This window comes from Saccopteryx bilineata, chromosome 1, assembly GCF_036850765.1.
Source record: "Saccopteryx bilineata isolate mSacBil1 chromosome 1, mSacBil1_pri_phased_curated, whole genome shotgun sequence".
NCBI lineage: Eukaryota > Metazoa > Chordata > Mammalia > Chiroptera > Emballonuridae > Saccopteryx > Saccopteryx bilineata.
In genome coordinates, this window is record NC_089490.1 from 376,614,024 (window position 1) to 376,640,258 (window position 26,235).

The following is a 26,235-nucleotide window of genomic DNA, read 5'->3' on the forward strand; positions in this document are numbered from 1 at the left end:
TGTATCCACTAAGCTACCTGGCCAGGGCCAAAAGGTTTGTTTTCTTAGTTGCTTATTTGAGTATGAAAACAACACCAGTTAGGGCTGACCTGTGGTGGGGCAGGGGTACAGCATCGACCTGGAACCGTAAACCAGCAACCTATACGTTCCAGGTCGGCGCTTGCCCCACTCAAGGCACTGTGGGAGTTGATACTTCCTGCTCCTCCCCCTTCTCTTTCTCTCTCTCTTTTTCTCTCCTCTAAAACGAATAGTAAAGTCTTTAAAATACTTTTTTTTAAATTTTTTTTTTACTTTTATTAATTTTTAGAGAGGAGAGTGAGAAAGAGAGAGAGAGAGAGAGAGAGAGAGAAGGGGAGGAGGGAGGAGCAGGGAGCATCAACTCCCGTATGTGCCTTGACCAGGCAAGCCCAGGGTTTTAAACCGGTGACCTCAGCATTTCCAGGTCGACGCTTTATCCACTGTGCCACCACAGGTCAGGCCAAAATACTTTTATAAAAAAGAAAACAACACCATTTTTAATAAACAATATTTTATTTCATGAATGTTGACAGACAATAAACTATAGCTGGTTTCTCTCTGAACCAGAGGTTTTGTAACTCTTGACTTTCATAAAGATTGAACAGGGTTGAGGCAGACATTTCTATGGTGAATGCTAAAAAATTTCTTAAATTAAATGAAAATATACCAGTAACTTAATACAAAAATATACTTCCAATTCTATTGGAATTAAAATATCATTAATGAATCTCCATTTTGTTAAATTATAGATTATATTATTTGCTAAATTCTCAAGTCTGTACATCTATCTCAGAAATTTTAAGAGTTCAAGAAGTTACAATTCATCTATCAGCCACTACTTAAAAAAACTATTCTTGAGTCAAAATAATGTTCTGATGCTGAAATAAAACCTGTTTAAAAGGAAAGTTGTTTTTTTTTATTATTACTACATTTCAAATAAACAAAAGTAGTTGGAAGCATAGAAATAAACTCTCAGGAGCAGAATAGTATATGCTAGCATATACAGTAATTAACACTGGTAGTTAAGTAGTATAACTCATTGATAGATATTTAAAGTAGAGAAATTTATAAATCACTACCATAATTTCATTTGTTTTTAAGTTTTGATTTTCACATATTTAAGAAATATGAAATAAAAAAAATTTGAACATTGATTTTAATTTGAATATCAGATTACCATAAATATTTTAGGTATTCTTTCTCATAGGAATAAACTTAATTATCATTCAGCTGTCAGCAGAAGTTTATTTTTAAAATTTTATTATGCCTCACAATATGCCCCATTATTACATGACCTCCAAAATGATTATATGTCTCAAAGAATACAAGGAGCCTGACAGGTGTTGGCACTGTAGATGGGGCATCAATGTGGAGTGCTGAGGTTCCAGATTCAAAACCCTGAGGCTCATCCAACTTGAGCGAGGGCTCACCAGCTTGAGTATGGGATCGACATGATCCAGTGGTCTCTGGCTTGAGCTCAAAGATTGCTGGCTTGAGCCCAAGGTCACTGACTTGAGCAAGGAGTCATTGGCTCAGCTGAGCCCCCAGTCAAGGCACATATGAGAAAACAAACAATGAACAACTAAAGTGCCACAACTACGAGTTGATGCTTCTCATCTCTCAGTTATTTTCACGTGCCAGGTTTTGCTGAGATCCTTCTTTGCCCAGAAATTTTGCTGGATTGCAAAAAAAAAGAAAAAAGAAAAAGCATTTACGAAACATTTATTCAGTTAGAATAACCCAAACAGTAGAATTTATTATAAATACATCTACTGGCAAACACTTTTTAACAGTCATATTAGGTTTTATGTAATGCTTTTAAATATTTGTTTCCCCAAGAAATATTGGTCACTATTTTAATGAACTTAATATCAGTGGCTTGAGTTCTGAATGTTCACATGTTAACTTTTATGAAACATGTTGAATTTAAATTATTATTGTAACAATAGCTTCAAGACGAAAAAGTAGAGGCAAGTGTAAAATATAAAATCAAAACATTTTAAAATCTCTTTCAAACAATCAGGCCGTGGACATGAATTAAGTTACAAATACTGAGCTATTTATTATTTATTGAAAGAATTTTGTAATACTAAGAATGGTTTATAAGCTCTCTATTAGCTTTTCTTTATTAACTCTGATTTGTTATATATTTTAACTGCCCCAACAAAGTCTTAGAGTGGTCACTGTTAAATTTTAGAAACAAGTAAAAGCTTAAGCCTTGTGATATTCTTTTAAAAATCTAAAAACTGAGCAACACTAGAATCTATGTAAACGCAATAAATTAAAATCAATAAAAAAATAAAAATCTAAAAACTGAAAGAAAAAAAGTGTTATTTTAACTCTTGTAATCTAGATTTTCTTTATAGTTTTTGTATGTAAAGCTTTGTTCCACAGCAACATTACTTCTCTGATATGTTGTAAATAAAATATAGATCTTCCAAAAGTAAAAGAGGTATCCTTTTGGTCAAAAAAACTCAATGTGTTTACCTCTCCTCCATTTTCCCTTAGAAAAAACAGAAAAACATTTTAAAAATAGGAATCCAGAATCTCGGTTCACCTTTGTGGGGAGATGATGTCTGCTGTACAGAACACTGTGACAACAGTCACAGCCTTACAAAATTCCTCTACATTCTCCGTGGTCTTCTGCGAACGTCTCTTTCTGCCTGTATCATCACAATGCCAACACATCTTATCCAGGTAAGACCTTTTCAAAACCACTTTCCCCTCATTAGTGGTACATAGTGAAGAGCAAAATACAAATGCTTTAGGAGTCTGATGTTTTCATGTGTCCCTTAGATGAAAGAGATTTCAGATGCCTAAAACACTAGAGCAACAAAATATCTTTTAGTTTAGAGTATTAAATTCTTGTGTATTTGTGGTTTTAATATACAGTGAATATATGGTAAGTCCATCTTTACTAAATTTTTCTCTGCTTTCTTGTGAACTTGCTAGTATCCATCATTGTGATGTGAGGTTGATTTTTGCTGTGATATCTTTTAATTAATACTACACTGATCTGAACATAAGTCTTAAAGAGATACCTGTAGATCTATGTGCATAGCAGCATTATTCACAATAACTAAAATGTGGAAGCAAATTAATTATTCCTCAACCCATGGATAGATAAGCAAAATGAGGCAAATATTGCAATGGACTCTTATTCACTCTTAAATGGAAAGGAAATTCTGATATATGCTACAACACAGATGAATCTTGAGGACATTATGCTAAGTGAAATAACTGTCACAAGAAGATACTGTGTTTCCATTAATATGAGATACTTAGAGTAGCGGAATCATAGACAGTAAGCAGTATGGTGCTTGACAGGGACTGGGGGAGGAGGTTATTGCATAATGGATGCAGAGTTTCAGTTTTACAGGACACAAAGAGCTTTGGAGATGGTTGGTGGTGATGGTAGCACATTATGAACATATTCAATACCAATGACAAGTATACTTAAAAATGGATAAGACGGTACATTTTATATTATTTACTTTTCTAATACATATATGAAAACACTTTATTTGAAATGACATACTTTTATAATAGAAATTTTGCGTTTTGCTTTACTTCTCTAGGAAATAGCAAAATAATAATGATAGCAGCTCACGATATTGAAATATCATTCCTTGATCACTTGGAAAGTATTGTTTCCCTGAGTTATGCAGATATTCCAAACACACGTTTCATTACACAGTATCAAAAACTCACATTGGTTAATATCGCCATCCACAGTGTTGCATATGTGGCGAGGCTGTTTTTATCATTAGTTGTTTGTTGTAAGACTATACCATGATTTCTTTATCTTTTCACATACTGGTGGAGATTTGTTTCTAGATTAATGCCATCATAAATAAAGCTGCTATGACCATTATGTAGACGTCCCTGTGCCTCTGGAAAGCCCATCTCTCCAAAACTGTTTATTTTCAGTCTTTTTTGTTTCAGTCATTGCTGTCCATGTGAAATGTTGTGACACTGTGGTAACCCTCATTTTCAGGATAACTAATATTGTTAGCCACCTTTTTATGTGCTTGTTGGCTGTTTGCCCGTCTTCTTCTGTCTAAATCTTTTAGCCATTTTTTTTATTTATCTCCTTATTATCAAGTTTTAAAATTTTGTACATATTTTAGGTATAGCTTTGCAATCTTTTCTTCTAGTTTTTTATTTGTCTTCTCTATTTTATTAACAATATTGAAAGAGTTGAAGTTTTTACTCTTGATGAAGTTTAATTTCTCTCTTTTTTTTTTAATGGTTAGTGGTTTCTCTTCCTCGTTTTACCACTTTACCAGCCATTGCCCTCCACCATTCTTTTTTGTGTGTGTTTTCTTCTAAAATTTTTATAGTTTTATTCTTTCAAATGGTTTGATGTATTCTGATTTGAATTTTTTATACTTTAGTTTGTGTTCTTAAACAGCTTTTGGCTTATTATCATCCTAATTATATGTGAACTCAATTTATATTCACTAGTTCTCTTTTTGTTAGTAGTACTATATACCAAAGTAATTATTATCTATCTCAAATAAATGATTTCATATAATCTTATATATCTAATACATTGTGGTCTCCGTAAAGGCAATGCCACATATTTGTAATTTCCCTTTTACCTAGCTTAGGTTTATGATAATAATATATTATTAAAAACAATAAAGTATAAAATTTTCTAGCCCAATACCTAGGCTTTTTCTATATATGTTCAATAAATGTTGAAGGAATATTGATTCTTACTTGGGAAATCATTTCTAATATTTGATTGCTAAAACCAACCTGGATCTTCATTTAAATTTATGTGATTTTAATATCTTTGTTTCAACATTCCCAAACCCTATATACAAATGGCAAGTTTATTAAAATGTCAGTTACTTATATTAATTATATACAGTATATATAGTATATTTCAGTCCTATGAGTGAAGAGTTCAGCATAAATAAGAAATGAATTTTGACTCTAGCTAGCAGAATTTATTTATAATAGTCATAAAAGGATAACTCAGTTTTTCTTTAAGAGCTTTTCATAGATTGTGCTTGAACCTGACTTATTCTTTTGAGTTTAACATCACACAAATACTACAGGGGTACTCCTTTCTCTAATCATCTTAGACATTATACACGTACTTATATTGTTCATGTTGTTAATGATGTTAAGTCATTATTAAGTTAATGCTTTAATAATAGCTTGGTCAGGTTTAATGAACTTCTTGATTATGATAATGAATAAGCATGGAACAGACCTGTCAGATAGCAGTGAAAATACTGGTACTCATACTGCTACTACAACTATGCTGTACTTCAAGTATTTATTAGGCACACACTGTATGCATGCTCTATACTAGTATTATGTCCTTGAATCTGCACCACAACTCTCGCCTCTGTTTCACCAAGTCACACAGTAACAAGTGGCAGGGTCAGTCATGTTCTAATCCACGTTTCTAACCCCTGACTCTGAACTCCGCCATCTTCACCATTAGGTTTTCCAGTTCCCCTAATCATCACAAAATCTCTGCAAGATTGGTGTGATATCAATTGCAAAGAAGATTAAACTGAAGTGATTCTCTAAAGCCACATGTCTATTACACACTTAAAGCTAGTATCAAACTCAGTTCTGTTTAACTCTTTCCTCTCTGTCAAACTACATTCTATGTGTCTTAAATTATTATTAACTACCTGCGATAGCAGTAACTTTCCATCAGGAAAATAAGTTCTAGGCTTAACATTGCTATTATTCAGTATTTTTAAAGTAAAGAATTACATTCTAGACAAGAGAGGAAAAAAAGATGGACACCTATTTCCTTATGTGTAATTGAAAGGAAAAAAAAAGTTACAAAATAAATATAGGTATTTATATAGTTTTTATGTATTCCACAGGGACCTATGCAAAAAAAGGGGCGGGGAGGGATTTTTTCAAAAGCCATTTAGTGGTGATCATCTTTATTACTTAGAGAAAAGATTCTGTACCCACTGTGAATGTTTGTGACAGTGATTTCTCTAGCTTTTGTGTAAGGGACCAGCAGCAACACTGTCAAAAGACCTCAAGTGATCCTATCTCGCCAATGATTAAATAATGATTGAGCTGATGAGGTGGACTGGATATCTGAATACTAATATTTAAATGTTGGCATTTTATAGATATATTTAAATCTCTATGTGACAGAATAGATATAGTTTAAATTTTTGTTTTGGAAAATATCAGTAAAGAAGCTACTTTGAAATGGAAATAGAAAACCATCAGGTCAGACATTGATAACTGTCACTTCCCTGGACAATTTTGCCTAGTTATAATATAGTTGTCTTTTCACCCTATCATCAACTGAGCTATAAAAAACAAATGAATTATTTCCTTGCTCTTTGAACATGACATCTGACTATGTATTTATTTTTATATAAAAATAATTAGGAAAAAAATATGAAACTTAATAGTTTGCTTAAATCAGTCATGAAGTAAACAGGAAATAAACCTCTCAATAACTCTAAAAGACTGGTAAGGACAATCACAATGTTTAAACAAAGGAAAGAGACTAAAAAAGGCTAAGAACTGGAAGCAGTTCGTTTACTGAGTTCATCGAAGACATAAACACACAAAACTAGGGGACTGTGAGTTTATCTAATAAAAATTTAAATAGTGATTTCTATGGGCCAGTTTTAGTCCTAACATCTTTTCATATATAAACTATCTAATCCTCATAATAACCTTATATGGTTGATGCTATCATTGTCTTCCTTTTAAAGATAAGGAAGTAAGGGACAGAAATTTTAAGTGACTTTTCCAAGATCACACAGATAGTTGAGTGGCAGGACGTAGACCTAAGCAGTCCCCCTCTAATTACCACACTTTTAACCACCATGCTGTCATGCTGTTTATTCAATAGTAGTACTAAAATAGGGTCAAAATTAAGAAAAAAACTGTATACAAAGTAATAGTCATCATATTCAGTGCCAGAAAGATCCTGGACTTTAGGAGACAGATAGACCTAAGGTAGTTGTTATATGGTCTTAGTCAAGTCTTAATTCTCTCAGCCTCAGCTTTTTGATTTGTAAAAAAGAGGCAAAGAATATCCAGTTTAGAGGATTATCAATAACACATGCTGATATATTGCTGGCACATAGTAGCCACTTAATATATGTTAACAAGTGTCGTTTTCACTATTATTACTTAAACCTCCAAAACTGAGAATTTGTGCAGAGATCAGGCCACAAAAAAACAAAGCATGCAAGTCCATAAAAGCAATAGAATTCTTTAGCTCTTTGCCTCTTATTTTGAAAGACATGGCCAGGTTCTTCTCAGGTTAGGTCTGAAACAGACCAGGAGGCATGGATGAAGTCAGAGAGCCATCTAAATCTTAGGAATATCGTACCAGTTTTAACACGACTCTTTTTAACATCATACATCAACTTCCTCTCCACTGTCACCAGTGCCATCTCTGCAGACTCCAAGCCAAGGTTTAAATGGTGATTGATTGACTAAGGAAAATTAAACTTTTCATTCATTCAACATATATTTATTGCAGGCACTGTTCTCGGCACCCATGGGGATATAGAAAGTGAAAAGACAGGCAAAGTCTTCATCTTTGTGGAGCTTTTCCAGCAGTGTATAAGATAGCATCGATGTAGCAGAAAATCAGTATATATAGGTATTTGCACACTTGAGCTTAGAATTTGATAGTAAAGTGGTTTCTGGCAGGAAATAGAAATATAGTTTGATGTCCTTGGAAATTCTGTCAGTCATATAATTAAGTATCTATACATAATAGAGTTGTAATACTTTTATTTAACTGTGTTATTTAAAGTAACACCAGATTAAAAGTTATATAAAATAGCTATATCTCTTAGACGGGTAAAGCAGCCAATCAGTGTTCTTACTTTAGTTATTAGCATTCTGTCAGACTTGTACAGTAATGATTAGTTACCCTTTATTGTACTTTTGGCATGCTTCCCATGTTTAATTTTATTAGAGGAAAGGAACACATAGTTAAGGAAATGGCACAGAAGATAAAAAGTAAAATAGGGAAAATAATGACAGATTCAAAACTGACTAACTTATTGTTGTAATAAGACTTTTGCAAGTAGATAAAAAACCAATTATTTTAAAATTTACATTGAGTCTTTTTTTGTTCAGCCTCATAACTTTGAACTTGAAATTATTTACTTTCCTTGGGTTAAATATTTTATCTCCATAACATCACAGGAAAAAAATAACTATCATATCAAATGTATAAAAATAAATTCTAAATATCTATTAAGAAAATACTAAAATCATTCATCAAATACGTCTTAAAAATATATGGAGCCCTAAACGTTCCCTGTGAATTAGTAGTATTACTCTTATTGTCTCTTTCTAGAATATAGTTTTGGTATCTGCCCAAATACATTGTATTAAAAATGGATGTAAAAATGGCCAAGTTAAATACAGACTTCGTTACGTGCTGAACTGTGCAGTTCAGTGTCATTCGAAGGAGCAGCACTGTGGACGGCTCCCCTATATTCCAGCATTACTCAGTTCCCAGATCCCTGCTGTGTAGTTGTTCAACTCGCCAAGAAGCCTGTTAAAGAGCCCCCCCGAGCATGTGTACAGCCCTCCATGTTAATAGTTAATTGGTGAGGATGGCAAGATGAGAGGACAGCCGAACATGTGGTCTCTCAGACTCAAGCAGTAGACAGACCTTTAGTTATAATAACAGCAGCTGCTCACATTCTCACAACTCAACTGTTCAAAACTCTGTTGTCAAGCAAAGGTTGTTGTGAATTGCGGGAAGAAATGAAAGGTTACTTCTAAGAAAAATAACTACAAATCTACCTTGAAATTTACTACATATTATCTTACCTATGATGAGAATATTATTTCAGCTTTTTGAAACTTAAGTATAAATTTCTGTATAAAGGTTATGCTATTTCAGCTACATTGAATATTCTATTGCTTTTTCCACATTTGCTCTTAGAAACAAAAATGTTTGTGTACCCTTTGAAACTTCACTAAATTTTTTTAAAATTACAGTCAACATACAGTATTATATTAGTTACAGGTGTACAACATAGTGATTAGACATTCGTATAACTCATGAAGTGATAGAGTATATTATGCTAAGTGAAATAAGTCAGACAGAAAGACAAATACCTTTGAAAGTTTTCAGTTAGACTTTCTTACAAAGTGCTAACTGAAGCAGTTGTAAGAGGACACTGTTTGATTCCATATCTAGTAAGATATGAAACTGTAATATTTATTCATTTTGGAAATAAAAACTTATTTTTATGCCTTATTATGATTTCATTGCTGAGGTGTTAGGAAAAATATTTCTTCTAGCTTATGCATTCTATTTACACAATCTGTGACAGATTGTTCTTGCTTTGTATTTTTTATTAAATAAAAGCACTTTACCTGAAAATGTCAGAAATTTTTGAAGCTCTTGGAATTATGGTTAAAACAGGAAAGTTTTTTTTATACCTTTCTCATAGATTTCCTTTCAGCAAGAAAATTTACTTCTTATTATTGCTAATCTATTGTCATAATTTATACTTTTAAGAAATTTTAAACAACCTATTAAATTTCTCCTTAATTATAATGATACAGGAACAAAGCCTTCTATAACTTGATTAATAATAAAATATGAAATAACATTTTCTCATTCTAGAATAATTCTCAGTATTGCCAGTATTTAATATATTTGCTTGCAGTACATTAGTTGGTAAACTATTTAAACTTTATTCAGAACAGATTTTAGATTTAAAACTGAGCTGTAACATATTTTTATTGGTCATCATTGCCACTTGGTTAATTGCTTAGTAAGTTTTTAGCATATAGCCCATGTTTTTCAGTGATTTGTTCTGTGGATTTTTTTCTCCCAGGTATCTATTACCAGAATGTTAGCTTACACCTAGGAAAATTCTTTTTCTAAAGAAAAGCAGGAAGAAAAAAGCCTTTTTATAATATCTCTGGAAAATTGAGTAAAGGTTTTATTTCGTGTGTATACAGTATTTTCAAATTAATCTTTTACAGTGTTGATGTATTATAGCTTTGAACCCACTGAAATGAATGATACAATATATTTTAATATAGAGAAATTCAGAACGAACCTTTTCACACCCATAAACTTTTGTGTTCATGCTGAGTATTTTAGCAGCTAAACTCTTAAGTCAGGCAGTGGACTGCTTTTAGAACTAATGACTAATCTGGAATTGTGAAATGTAGACATCAGTGGCCTTGTGAAGTTCTCTGTGTGAAATCTTTTATTTTTAAAACAGGAACTAGGAATAATTACATGGTGAAGGAACAGCAGACTTTTTTGAGTTCATAACTTTACTGTTTTAGAAAATATTTTTAATTGTTGATGTGAGCATCATTCTAGGAAAGCATAACACTGCCTTTTTAAATGCACTTTATAAATGAGAATACTTAAGGATGAAAGTTACTGATTTAATCTCTTGATCATAACTATCAATTACCAAAGGATAAAATTAGGTATTCTGGCTGTTTGTTTTTCATTAATTTCTTAAATTAAAAAAAAAGATATTCTCAACTGAGAATCTGCCTTTAGTTTTTCTGTCTCTTCTCAACTACTCTGAAATAGATTGTAAGAAATTGATATTTTAAAAAATTTTAAAAGAAGCAATTCTTAAAAATGAACTGAATCATATTAAACCCATTTTAATTTTACAACATATTTCTCAGATTCCTGTTTTGCAAATTTTAGTAGCTTCATATGAGTCTTCTGAGTTGTAAGCAGAATCCATTTTTCTTCACAATAACAAATAGTAGAACTCTGCTACTGTAGGCTTGGAGTATAGAAATTTTTATAGCTCTGGTTTTCTTCTCTTTCATATTATGCATGCTGCTATCTGATTAATTTTTTAAATCTAATCTTAGCTTGTATGCATTATACATATGGGTTTAATTTACTTTCTTTTCAACAGTGTATGAAACTTTTTACGTCAATGAACTCCAAATGATGTACAAGTTTCTATCTATATAGAGTGTTAGTAACATTACATGTATCATATCTTAGTGTAAATATACATATTAAATAAGAATGGGATATTTTAAATTGTCAATATGATAAGTGTACATCTTTAAAAAAAATACGATCATTTAGAAGCCTTTTGTTACATTTCATCTAACCAAAGCATATTCAGTAAGCCATAAAATGAAAAATAATTTTTCTTTCTAATTTTTTTTTTTTGCTCTCTCTAAAATACATTTTTTATGTTATAGTTCACTTTACAATTCATTATAGTTCTTTGTAGTGATGGCGGTTGTTAAAATACTGTTTATAGCCAAATTTTTTAGATATATCAATGAAAGAAATAGGGAAATGTCTCGTCACAGTATGGAGATTGAGTCATCTGTTTGGGCATATGGAACCTTTGGCTGCTGGACGCATGGTCTTTATAATGCCCAGTGTCCAGGCATGGACACAACTGTTCTGGGAGCAGAAGCAGGGAAGGACCTATGTGTTCAGTCCACTAGGACACAGTAGAAGAAAAAAGGGGAAGGATCTTTAACATTTTTATTATAAGCTATTCATTATTACATCAGCTTTCTTGTACAGAAAAGAAAAACTTTATTTTTGCATTTGTTTTACAAATAATATTACTAAGCTTTTTATGTTTGGTGTTATAAGCTATCTGGAAAATACCTATGAGAAAACGTAAGTTTTGAATTATTTCTATTTATATACCTGGATGCATACCTTCCCTCAAAGAAAAAATACTGTCTTCAAATAACAATGATACGTATTTCTTGTTGGTGAGGCAAAACGTGCTTATAACTAATTATAACTTAGAGTTGTTTAAGTACCAGGTCATATATTATATCCTCACATTAGGTTGTAGCCTTTTGCTATTAATTACATTTTTATTGCTATATAAAGAGTCCCTGCTTCTTTAATAATGTTTTCGTACTCTATGTAGTTAATCTTTAATGTTGGGGAAGACAGGGGAGAGATTAAATTAGCCTTATAACCTCTTCCTCTTCTAGACTGATGATGGAAAATAAAAGCTCTTAGCCACAAAATGTAACACTTAGAATTAATATTTAATTAGACTAGCAAATTGTACACTGTGGCTAAAAGCTTCCAAGGAGTTGTTAGTGCCACAATTGACCTACAGGTTTAATAATAACTCACTTCTAGAAGCAAGTGCCAGTTCAGCATAGTAGAGCCACTGTAAGAAAGTCCTGAGAGATTAAAATCAGCAAACCAAATGGCAGGCAGGGATTCCTGGGATGGAGCCTTCTGGAAAGCTGGGAGCTGGAATAGTTTTTAAGCCAGGATTCAGATGAGAACAGTGGGTGAAAAAGCTGATCCCTCCTGTTCTGGGAGCTTCTGGTTGTAGTCCAAAATCTTAGAACAGATTTTTACTAAATGTTTTCGCTGCAGCTATTAACTTACATTGCAAATCAAATATTGAATAATTTTTCTGTAAAATGTAACAAATGTTTTGTGTAAATGTCAGTTCTTAATTTCTTACATATTAGTACATAATATCTATAAACTCAGATCATTAGATTATCAGATAGGTTTGGCGCTGTACATCTATGCTGTTTTGCTGTGACATGCTGTTTCCTTGTTCCCTGTATAGTTGATTTATATGGTTCATTTCTATATTATTTCATTACGAGGCATTATGCGGAGGCTGTTAAAGAGATTGTGAAGTCTGTAGCTCAAGAATTTTTTTTTCTTCGAGAAAGCATACTTATTGAAAAATATAATTTAAAGGCATTTTTAATTTTAAAAGGCCTTATATTATAAAAGCAATTCTACATTTGCTTATTTTTAGAATGCAATTAAATTACCAGGTAAATAATTGGGACCTCCTAGTGAAGCACTGGATCCTTTTATTTCTGACAATTTGGTGAAAAACAGAATACCATGAGTTTGAAAACATGCAAAACAGAACAGCCAACTGAAGAAGGAGTGCTGTACATAATTTATTGGTTATATCTTAAATAATTCAAGACGAGCAAGTCATCAGTTAAAACTGCAAGCCGGCCAGAGCCTTGCCAGCAGGGGGAGCAGTCCTGTCTTCCGTCAGGGTCCCATCATTTTCCCACCTGCCTCAGCTCTTTCCCAGCCAGTTTCCCATCTGGACCTGGCTCTGTCAGCCTGTTCCTGATGACAGGCTATCATTTTATACTCAATATGGGATTATTCTAAGCTGATTTTAAACTTTAGGATCTTTAACCTACCACTGCATCAGAAACATCAGCTGGATGCTCTCTTTGATATTTGGATATTAGCGATTGTTTTTCCGGGTGGGGTGTGTGTGAGCTTTGGGACATCTGTGAATTGTGTTTTAGAGATTTCAGCAGTACTGCTCACAAAATTTAGGGGATATTTCAAAATCAGTATGCAGCGATAAAATATCCCCTAATTTTTATGAGCAGTAGAGTAAGCACAAATTTCTGATTTAAGAAGGTGCCCATAAAACATTTTTAAGAAAAATACACAAAGTTCTATGAAAAATTTTCATAATATGAAACTATTTGATATATAGTTTCTGAAAAACGCCAAAAATTAATATTGAATATTATACCATTACCTGTTTAGCCTATTCATTACAGTATTTTGTTTACTCACTTTATGAGTTTTCAGAATATGTATGATTTTAAAAATATTTTACAGAATAAAACTGAAAAAGAAAACTAATGTAAATAAGTGTTCTGCAAAACATATAGTATTTAAGGCCAGTGTGAATGTAAATAACATTTCTAAAAGTGTTCTTTAAAAAGTGCTTCAGTTTTAAAGAACCAATGTTTTCATGCCAAAATTTTCAATACCAAATTTTTGATCACATGGAAAGCACAAAAGGATGTGGCTCCATCTCTTAATCCTGGCAAAATTTGGCAACTTAGTGATTTCTTTTGCCCTTGAGGTTGAATATATTTATCATTAGTTTCTTTTCAGATATGTTTTAATTATTAGAAAATGGAACCAAGATGTGTTTATTATGTCCCTAGAATATTAAGTTTACAAAAGTACCTCTATATTTTTAAAACTGTGCATGACTTTGAATACAGTTCAGTGTTAAATGCAGAAAGATTTAATCTAATACCCTCTTAAGGTATTAATGTTATTGTAAATATTAGTTTGATTTTATTTAATAAAATTATATTATCTTTTAAACTCAAAATATTTCCACAGCATTATTTTCCTCACTATCAGTGTCTCTAAAATAAAATAAAAACCTAATTCACAGAAGTAAGTGACAACTCTGGGGAAGAAAGAGGAAGGCTCATAAAACATTACCAACAGTGTATTATGTCATAGTCTCAATTTATATAACATGAAGAACTTAATAAGTATTGAAAAACAAACACCTCATTAAAAATCTCTAGATATATCTTTTTATCCAAGTTGATTTTTTGATTATATGACATAAAATATCCTTTTAATATGATCATGTTTCTATGCATATAATTTTTCAAAAAATGTTATAACTTGGTTTGTTGATCACACTCATGCACGCACACACACATCATGTCATCTAGTAGATTTAAACGTAAAGCAACTAAATTTTTTTTTAACTTCTCAACATTAATTTAACTGCTTTTGTGCTATGTGGTCTCAAACCGGACGTGTGCACCATACTCTGCTTGGGCCTCTACCCTTCATATGTGTGTAAGCTTTCTTTCCTATGTGAGCAACCCAAGAATTTACTCTCTAAGGCATTGTATGATGCTTTATGTTAATTGGTTTATTTTTTTCAAGTTTCTTGATAATTAAGTGATTGGTTAATTAATTTTTAATTCTTTTGTTAATTTTTTTTCCGGAAAGTATATTTTATATTGGTGCATACTAAAACTTTTATATTGTTGAGATAATTAGGTCCTAGAAAGTTCAAGGTTTGAAAGGTACTCTGATTGTTACTTGGTTAGTCTAAATAGGTAATTCGGACTATTTATATTAAAAAAAGGAAGGGAGCTTTATATGGCAGTTATTGAATTTTTATTTCTTAACAAAGTTCATGGTTTTGATTTGGAAAGGAGCATTAAATTAACCTCCCTTTATTTAAGATCCACTTAATGGACTTGGTATTGTATAAAAGCAAATAAGAAATAGTCTACGAAACCAAAACAAGGAACAACCAAAACAAAATCTCAAGTTTTTGTGAAATTGGTGAAGGTAGACAACTGGACAATCTGATTTGCCTTTTCATTTGCAACAACATTTGACATAATTTAAACTTAAATAATTAATTAAGAAATTACACTACAACAGAACGTTTTAAGAGCCTTTCATGTAACTTACTACAATGCTGTTTGCGACCGCCAGCAAACTCTGAAACGCCTGGACACCGCTCTCCTCTCTGCTGGCGTCCCTCCTAGTCATGTCTTGGCCACTGTCCAGAGCTGACAACTTTCACCGAGGAGTGTAGGGAGATTTGTCTAGTATAAGAAATATTTTTGAGCCATCCTTGATTTTCACATCCAGATGGGCAAGGATGAGGGGTGGCAGTATCATTGTAAATATGTGGTTAATGTCATTATGCCATGCATGCGGTATAATCATTAATTTACTCATACTGGTGAATCCCGAAGGTCCCTATTCAAATGTTCCTAATTGGAAACTGTAATATAATAACTTTAAAGTTTTTAAACTTATGCCTAAGTAATTGATGAACATATCTTTACTTTTCTTCGTTTTTAACTATATACACTGTAGGCCAAAGAGGTTTTGTGTCTTCACTAATAACATAAAAATATTTAGAATCCGTTAAGATGGGGATGTGAAAGTTCCCATGTCAAGTCCTCTGCTCAGATCATAATGCTAAAGTTTCTGAACACTGCGGGTTATATTGTGACAGTTTATAGTGTATTTCTCCTAAGATGCATTGTAATTATTACACTTTTAAGGGTTTTTTGCAATTGTTAATTTTAGATTCTTTCAGATAAATTTATCTACCTTTATCTAAGAGAGCATTTAGTATTACTATATAATTTGAAAGACCTTTTGGCAAGAGTGGTTTTAAGGTATGATTACATCAGTAGACCACATTCTTGAATCTTGGAGATACAGAAGTAATATGTAACAGTATTTTAACTTAAAAATATATATATGTACATGTACATATGCAAATATATTTTATGCTTTTACAAATAATTAAAAAATTATATGAGTCTTTAATCAAAACAAAGTCAGAAACTTTGATGGTAGTTTCCAGTGCTTTTTATTCTATAGACATTTTCCAAAAATCTTTATAACTTTCACAATTGATCTGATTAGCCATAGACTATTTTCCAGAACTACTGTGTGGAAGGTGGGTGGCAGTAAAGTCACTGTTAAATGTAACTCAATTTCTGTTAATAATATGATTAAAAGTTTATTCTTACACTAATATTTCATGAGAGCTTTTAAAATGGAATTTAGTTTATAATTAATAAATATGATATAAATCTATAGAACTTAAAAATGTAACAAATGAATTGTATGTGTGAGCTTTTGAGATTTGAAATCTAGACATCACATATTTTTATATTTGGACTTAATTAGTTTTCTTCTACAAAGTGAAAATTAATTTTTTTTCTCTCTCTCACAAACTACCTTAGAAAGCCCTATAATGTTGATAAATATTACAGGGTGTTAAATGGGTTACCAATACATTTTAAGGTAAAAGTAAGGAAGGAGACCCTCTTTGAAATAAACAAATGTCAGGTTGACCATTTAAATACACAGCACTTTGCTTATCTACTACTAAATTGAAAGAAAGTCCCATCCTTAAGCCTTATAGTTTGTAATATTTGTGTAAGAAAGCCCTATTTTTTCTATCAATGAAATTCTAAATATTTGAGTTCTGACAAAAATGGACTTTTATCACTTTAGATTCAGATATTTAGGTACAAAGGCTTAGTCTTCTACTTATAAATAAAAGGAAATCTGACCTGTTTGATTAAGAAATACTGTCAGTAGCCTTTTTTAAGTGCTTGTTCATCTGATGGTCCATGAGAGGAGTACTTGTCCCAGTTGAGTTTATCCTAAAAATGAAATGATAAGAGCCTGCTGGTTGTTACCTAAGATTGTTCTTAATGGGAGAACCACATGGTTATTCTTCATCTCCCACTCGTTCTCACCCTCCTCAACCAACCCAGCCACACCCCACCCCCACCCCAACATTGTTCAATACTCAGCACAATGAATCATTTTCAAGTTGACTCATTGTGAACTGTCTCCCAGCTGTTGGAATGTCTGGCAGACATTTTTGTTTGGGTGAAGAATAACTGGCTGAAACCCAACCTGGATGAGTTTGATATAATGGTCTTTGGCTAAAGAAATATCGAGAGGAACATGTTTATGGCCTCTGCAGCCCCTGTTATTCCTGGAGTAAGACCATCCCCTGTGGCACAGATCTGAAAGTAAGGAATCAATCTGGATTATTTTCTCACCATTGAGTGAGAAATTGCCTTAGAAAAAAACAGAGATTTCCAAATTATGTTTGTTTTTCTATACTTTGTGCTCATGAGATTGGCAGTATTAAAGACAGTGAAGAATAATTATTTTTACTTGCTTTTTTTTAAGAACACTAATTTAAAGGCTGACCATTCTTTACATAATATATGTTTCTACTTATGCAGTACTTTCGAATACTGCCCTAGATATGAGTTAACCAATGATTTCAACATAATGTTTAGTGACATAGGCTACTGTGTATCTCATGCTGAGTCAGGTAACATTGACCAGCCCTCTTTTATTTTTCTTCCTCATTCTTAAGAAACAGGAGAATACCAGAAAGCTCAGTGGTCAATCACATTTTCATCAATGAGCCTCTTTGATTATATTTGGACTTTTCTCTAACAGGGGACATAGCATCAGACTAAAAAATTTTGACTATTTTACATTTCTCATTCTTTTTTTAAAGATTATTTTTAAACTGATGGATATTACCAGTGTATAAAGTAGGAGTCTCCAAAATTATAAAAGTTTAAAACAATAAGTTTTTTCCACTTATGTAGCTTTTCATAGCAAAATTTTTTTCTAGGATGGTATAGCTTATAAAATAAATTTCTGACTTACCAGCCTGTCAGACTAAAAGGAATACTGAATTTCCATTAAATAAAATTAGTCAAGAAAACCTATAAAATAGTTAATGATTGTATTTTAAACCCATGAAATACTAAGTATTTTAGAACTTTTGCTACTGAAAATGTAACTTTTTAAAGATGTATTGTTTAGCAATACTTTCGATTCATATCAGGATGTGTCAGGAAGGAAAGGGCAAGCTATGAGTCTAGTGCTAGTTACCTGAGACTTTTCTTTGCCTTTATTGGTATCTCAGAGCCAAAGAAGAGCATCTGGAAAGAGCAAACAGAGGACGCCAGAGCTAGCCCTGCTGCAAGCCTTTTAGCTGGACCCTTCCCTGTTTCTAATGTGATAGCGGACCTCAGCTGTTACAGGGCTGGGCCCTGTCTCAGCTGACCAATGACAGTAGGACTTTGCTTTACATTTTACTATACTGTCTACTCTTCCCAAATCCTAGTGTCTATCACAATAGAAAAGTTGTGTAGAATAGAATAGAACAGAATAGAATAGAATAGAATAGGCTAAAATAGAAAAGTAATAGTATATAAGCATTAAAGATAGCCTTGACCCTTAACATAACAGAAAATTAATTTGTATTTTCTACCAAAACTACAGTGTGTGCCCTCAATTCTTTGAATTAAAGTAGCATACTGCATGGGTTGGAATTTTCAATAAAGGGCATATTTTCATCCAGTTTTTGGCCTGTGGTAGCTTTAATTTCCAAGTCATTTCTCTCGCTATGGTGATAGTCTATGTCCTTTACAATTTGTCACTGAGATGGCATAATGGCACTGTATAGATGTTATATTTTTAAACATAACATAAGTATTTTGTTTCCTTGTTTTACAGAATAAAGCAATTATTGCTCGTATTACAAACTTGTCAGATACAGTAGTCCATCTGGAGTCGTTTATTGGTTCTGAGAGAGAAACCAACCCATTATATAAGGATTATCATGGTAAGCAGCACCTTTGTAGTGAGGAGTGCATGTCCTGGTGGCTTTTAGGGCACCTGGAAGCATCTTGTCTAGTCATAGTATCTACTGTTCAGCAGCATGGATCTTATTTTATAGTATCTGTTGAATGTTTTCTATTCCTGGCCAGGCTTCCATGGCAGCTTGTCACCAGACTACATTAAAACAACAACAGGCTGTGGTAACTCTTGGAAAGAGGTCAGACCCTAGCACTTAAAGCATGAGTCAGGCAGATGTACATTTTGTTGTCCCAGTAGCCTAAACTTGCCATGAAATCAGTCTTACGTCTTACTTTTTAGCCATATTTGGAAATAGTATGTTAATTTTTAATAATAACAATTTTGCATAATGGTTTATACTTTACCAAGCTTAACTGTATGATAAGTAAAAAATAAAATTTGTACTGCATTAGATTTTTTAATTGATTTTAGAGAAGAAGAGAGAGAAGCATTTATTTGTTGTTCCACTTAGTTGTGCATTCACTGGTTGCTTCCTGTGTGTGCCCTGATGGGGAATCAAACCACAACCTTGGTGTTTCGGGATGATGCTCTTACCAACTGAACTAACCAGCCAGGTTCTTATAACTGCATTATGTTTTAAAAGTCCTAGTCACTCATATTTTCAGAACGTGAGCATCTGTGATTATATTTGGACTTTTCTCTGCCTACTCATTTTGTCTCTTGAGTCATGAATGCATTTTCTTTTTTTATTTAACAATTTTATTTATTTATTATTTGTTTGTTTTATTAGTGTAACACTAGTTAACTATACAGGTTTCAGGCGCCCAATTTTACAACACTTTGCTGTACATCATACTGTGTGTTCACACCACTCTACTGTAAATACAGGTTAATTTATCAGACTTTTAACTTACATGTTTTGAATCTTCTAATAGAATTTTAGTCATCTAGTTGATTTGGGGATTTTTTAGAAAGGTTCTTACACAGAACTATTGCTCTAGGAAAGATTTAGTAATTATGCACATCTTAGCTCTAAACTGAATATAAAGTGTGATGAATAACAGATTTTTTACCTATTTAATTATTGCTGTTACTATTATGGAACTACTATACCTACATGGAAACCCTAGTCTGAAGACTGAATAGCTTATTTGAAGTCTGCTGCAAAGTTGTATAAGACTGTGATTGCAGGACTATAGCAATTTCTAGTCTACAAAGAAAAAGATTATAATATACTCTACATAATAATTGCTAGCACTTTGAAGAGTGAGCATACAACCTTTAGGTATACAACATAATGATTTTATATGTCTATATTGAGAAATGATTATCACAGTAAGCTTAATTAACATTCATCACCACATATACTTCCAATTTTTCCTTGTAATGAGAACTTTTAAGATCTACTCTTTTAGCAACTTTCAAATATACAATACAGTATTGTTAACTATAGTCACCATGCTGTACATTACATCCATAGAAATTACTTATTGTATAACTGAACAAACTAGTGCTTTAATTTTTCATTATTTCTATCTTCTTTCAAAACAACTCAAGTTAAATATTACCTCAGTGAATTATATCTGTCAATTGTAAGTATTATTACCTTGTAAATTTAGTAAAAATATTTTTTATTTCCCCCCCAAGATTAATTTGATTAAAACATTTCAAGGGTTGAAAGACTGATTTTTTTTGTGCTGAAATCTCTGAATTGATCAATTATTCCTCACAAATTAATGGGCAGTTCTGATGACCAGTTAACTTCCCATTAATAAGAAGACCCTAATGAAAGGCCTCCTGATTTAATAGTTAGCTAAAGAAGCACATGCAAGGTTAAAGTGGAAAATGTACCAAAGAAAGAGTGATGTGCTTATTTCTAATATAGTTTATTAAATACCTGTGCATGAGATATTTTTAATTTGTATCTAAAAACTGTCTTAATAATACCTTTTGCATTATTTTACATCAAAAAAGTAAGTCAGATGTTTTAGTAAATTATTTTTGAAGGGGCCATTTCTGAAGTTAAGTGCCCGGAGGTTTACCTGTTTATAAGCTAAAACTAAAATATATGTTACTAAGCATTCAAGCACACACAAAGCTCTATACTGGAGAAGCAGTTCCATAAATAAGATATATCTACTCTGTTCAAATCTGGATTTGCCTTCTTCCCCCATGTGTAGGGATCAATGTCTTTGGGATGGCGATTTTTAAACATGGGCTGAGTCAGGCAGAGAGATGCACTGAGAACCTTCCATGTCTTCATCTATGGCAAATGACCCCTGGTTTATCAGAAACTGCGTGAAGCAGCACAAAAGCCATCCAGAGGCCTTGTCAGAAAAAATTAGCAAGTGTTTCTACTGACAAGAAGCCAGAGTCCCAGCTTACCTCGCACGGTTACAAAGCTTATGTGGCAGCTACATGAAGGTCTGACATGCCACAGAAGCCAGTGTCTTGGGATGGCACAGGGCTTAACATTTGATCCCAGAGTGTGCTCTGCAGTGCAGTTTTCTTCCTTAGTTTGCTCAAGTCATTAATAAGATAACAAATGAAATGCTTTTAAGGAGTGCTCACTGGTTATCAGGAACCCAGAAGTCTTGTTTTGCTGGCTGCTTACTGGTGCATTTAATAAAATAAAGCTCACCCAGTGGTGCCATGGGCAGCATGCAAGGTGATAGCCATATTTGCTTACTGTAAATACAAGAGAAAATCACACACAAACCGGCTGTAGTTTTGACAAGTATTAAGATCCCTCTTTACATCTGTACTTCTGCACCAAAGTGCAATTAGTTTTCCTCGCACAAGGATTTCTGTTTATCTTATTCTGCCTGATTACTTGAGTATAATCACACCATTTGCTTCATTGCTCCTGGTAGTAAGCTCCAGTTTTAAAAGGGGAGGATGCTTGTGTGTAAATTTACAGGATTCTGCTGTAAGACTCTTTAATTTATGCATACAATGACGGCGATTTTTTTTCCTTTTTAATTTCCTTTCCACAAGGTTTGATTCACATACGGCAGATTCCTCGGCTTAATAACTTGATTTCTGATGTATCAGATGTCAAAGACTTAGCTTTTAAATTAAAAAAGAAGCTATTCACCATTGAGGTAAGAGAATTTTTATATTTTAGTTTACAGACTTGAGGCAAATAATATCTCTTTATGTATTGTTTTTACTTCAATGAAATTCGTAGATGGTTCATGCTAAATATTTGTAAGTTCTTCTGGTGTAACAAGATAATTTTTTTAGACTATACTATTTTTTTCTTTTATTTTAATGGCATATTATTAGAGTATAGCAAAAAATAATTTTGTTTTAAATGTCTATCCAAAGTAAGATCCCACCTTACATGTTGAGTATGATGACGTGCCTATTTTCAAGCCTTTCAAAGGCATAGTTAATTAAATGTTAATGAGCTGTGCTTATTTGTGTATAAAATGTGAACGCTACCCACAGTTGTGAATGGCTAAGAAAAGAGAATCCTCCTCTACCTTCTGAGGGCAGATTTTTTCCTAGTAGGGAAATCACCTTCTGCTCTCCATGCTGGATAGAATAAAGTTCTCTGATTTACGCCAGTGTCTCTCAGTGCATTTTCCACAAAACTCAAACCTTTTTTTTGTGAACTTCATGCAAGTAATAGTGACAGAAAGTGGTAGTACAAAAGATTTATTTCAACTTAATCTTGCTAAAGAGCAAATGAACATAGCACTATTAAGCAATTAGGGTTGATGTATTTATTAACGAAATAAATGCTCAGAGAGAGATGGCTTTTGGGTGATGTGATAGTTATCAGTATAGTTGGTGCAATTTTTTTTTTTAACAAAGACATAAAACAGCCAAGCAGCCTTGACAAACCATTTTGTTTAATCTCTTTTCAAATGAAAAGCTCTTATGCAGGCCACTTGTCTTAACTGCTTGAAACCATAAAAAGAGAGAATTGCCACCAATAAATTAGCATATTTTTAACTTCATCACCAATGATGGTCAATGTGGCTTGGCACTGCTTTGGTGTTTGGGACTTCACCCTTAAGTGACCACTTTGGCCCTTTTTTGACCCTCTGCCCTCTTTAGCTGGCCACTTGATAAGGTAACTTAATGGTCGCTCTCTTTTTCTCTTTCCCCTCACATTTGCAAGTAGCACTAACCGATAAATCATTGTAAGGGCCCTATCCAGTGACAAATTAATGTGCCCTCCTCCTAATTAATGGTCATCAATGTCCTTAATTATCTAATCCTATTGAGAGCAGTTAATAGTTAATCAGGCAGCCAGTTCTTCAAGCAGGTCATCTCTGCAGGAGTGTTAGAAGTTTCTCATCTGAGGATACTCCCTTCAAAAGCCACTTAAAGCCAAAAGAACCAGAGTGTAGAAATACTGATTCTTGAGCTAATTTGCTTTAGTTCTCAAAAGAAACCATTGAAATGGAACCCAACATTGTAGTTGTTCAAACATTGTTTTAGTGTTTCTGACAGAATATTGAAAAATTTACCACGAGGTATAAAGTTATAAGTATAAATGTGAAGTTGTAGTTGTTGGTGTCACAAAGAGAGTATGCCTTATCATTTTTTTAAGCTGAACTTATATTTTTAATGAAAGATGTAAGGTTATTTTTCCCCATGTGACATCTTTCTCCTAAGATAAGCTTTCTGACAACTAGGTCTAAAGTATCATATAAAAACTAAGCAAGGAAATTCCCGAGTGAAAAAAATGTCACACCAACAGAAAAAATAAAATAGTATGAATGAAGTTTATTCCTTCTCTCTCTCTCTCTCTCTCTCTCTTTCTCACACACACATACACACACACACACACACACACACGCCCACACACATTGTGTTTTATTTTGGGTGTGAGAGGGTAGAAATAAAGGACTTACATAATCCAAGTGAGACCTCTCCTCTAAATAACTTTAGGTTCTATTAGTGACTACATTTTACCATTGAAGCTGATGAAAGATCATTTATTAACCACATGGGTTTCTGTTCCATTTTCTCTCTTCTCTTTCTACTATTCCAAACTAAAAGAACCATTATAATTGGTGACCTGGTGGTTTGGAAGCAGTGTTTGAAAACAAAACACTAGTAGATGGTTTTTGTTAAAGTTAATATTTAATACAGTCAATCAAATCTTTGACCTTTTTTGTCATATAACATAATCAACAAGTTTATGTGTGTATAAAATATATAGATTATATCTTTATATATAAACATATACAATAAGTATATATATGTAAACTTATTCTACATAACATACCTTGAAATTCGATTTGGTGATGAAAAATATAAAAAATTAAATGAACCTAATAAAAGTGCATATAGGTATAATTATAATAATATAAAATCATGAATTTATGTAAGGTTAAATGCTTAAATATAGCTTTTTACATTATAAAATGCACATTCAAACAGCAAGTCTTTTGTGATATATTCTAGACACTGGAAATGAGAACTTTTTTTATTGGGGGAAAAATTATCTACCAAGTGGCAATGTTTTAATGTATATAAGAAATAAATTTTTTCAATCTGCCCTGACATTTAAAAATAAATAAAATGTGCACTATACTCATCTGTAAAATCTGAGGCTATAATAAATCAAGTATTGAATTTGCATCTTTCTTTTAGATGGGAAAGGTAGTTTAGCAAGTAATACAATTTAAAAGTAGAAATCACTTTTCTGATTCTATACAGGTAGATTTCTTACATGTTGGAATTTATTGTCAATCACCTGATCTAAAAAGCAGCATGGTCAGAAACAAAGGTCAGAAGAAACAGCAAACACTCGCATCTCTATTTTTAGCATACTTTTTCTTTGATTTATGAAATCATTACCTCTTTATTTATGAAAATTGAATATATTTTACTAACAACAATCAAGGGCCTTTAACAAGTAGAGCAACTTGAACCAGTGAGTTAATTTCTTTGAGTGATTTGAAGAAGGCATAAGAATAGTTCTTCCTTCTTGGAATGTGTACTGGCATTGACCAGGTTTAGGTGAAGCATTTATCTGATCACAGTAAATTTTTACTGTGACTGAATATTTATGAGCTGTAAAGCTCTATAAGTTAGCCCCTCTACAAAAATCCTAGCAGAATTGTATCTCCAGTAAAGACACTCAACTCCTGGCTTACATTCTAGATAGGTAAAAGAGAAAGTTTTAAAGTTGATTCAATATGGCTTCAGTTAAAAGAAGTACTTTCCAGTTCTCTTAAAATGTATAATCCTTGTAAGCTGTACATGGCAACTCTAGCATATTTGATTATCAATAATATACTACTTAATCCTTTACCTTACCACATAACCTACATTCAATCATAGCAACTATTTGTTAAGCCTTTATTGTATAACAGGTGCTATATTTATTTATATTTCCTATATAGTGATTAAATATTTTATAAAGATAATTATAACTAATATAAAATAATAGGATCAACATATAGAAACTATGTCTTTTTCATCTTTATATCTATCCCAAAATTAATAACAGCCATACATTTAGTAGGAATAAAATCTTTACTGAAATATACGTAATAAAGATAAATTATAGTTTTAAAAATGGTTCAAACAATGCAGCTATCGGTATTATATAAGCTCCACTGGTCAGATGCCCCATAAACACTACTTTCTCAGTAAACTTCTATAAAATGTCTACCTTGGGTACATAGCTGCACTTCCAACCTGAAATAACTACTTACACTTTAATTCCTGTAATTTTTATTTCTCTAATATTAGAGTTATCATTAATGAGTTTTTTTCAACACATTAGTAAATAAAGTAGTTATAATACATAAGTAATATTTGTTAGGATTTGAAATGTGGCTGCATTTAATTTGGTGACATCCTAGGAGCAGCATTTTGCCTGGATTTTGTAGTGTTTTGCTGTTTTGATTTTGTATTGTTCATCTTGATCATATCTTCACATATTCTAGTAGTTGAATCTTCTAATAAAAATGATAATATTGTACTGTTACTTTAGTTACAACTTCTGTCAAGGCTATTACAAGCAGGGTTTCTGCTTTGGTAGTGGGACAGTTTTCCAGATCTAAGATTCAATGTTTCTATATGCAAGTCAGAAAGTATGGCTGCTGGGTTACGCTGAAATATGCAAAAGACACACACTGCTCACTACAAAATTTTAATAGGAGGATAAATAATACTTCTTTAGGCTTTACATGGTTTAAAAATAGTAATTATCATAGTGTATCCATGTGGGTATTGTACACTAAATGAATATTGAGAGTTCAGTAAGATTATCTTGTCGTACTTTGTAAATAATAGCTCAAGTGGTATTTGTT

The 26,235-nt window shown here is 32.4% G+C and overlaps 1 protein-coding gene across 5 annotated transcripts in view; it reads left to right on the top strand.

Moving 5' to 3' along the window:
• ELP4 (elongator acetyltransferase complex subunit 4) overlaps positions 1-26,235 on the top strand; it is a 209,544-nt gene that overhangs the window by 64,489 nt on the left and 118,820 nt on the right. For all 5 annotated transcript variants that reach the window (XM_066251180.1, XM_066251181.1, XM_066251182.1 and 2 more), the window contains exons 7-9: positions 2,527-2,715; positions 18,866-18,974; positions 21,947-22,053. In XM_066251180.1, the coding sequence (XP_066107277.1) occupies positions 2,527-2,715; positions 18,866-18,974; positions 21,947-22,053 (405 nt within the window). The remainder of the gene's footprint in view (positions 1-2,526; positions 2,716-18,865; positions 18,975-21,946; positions 22,054-26,235) is intronic.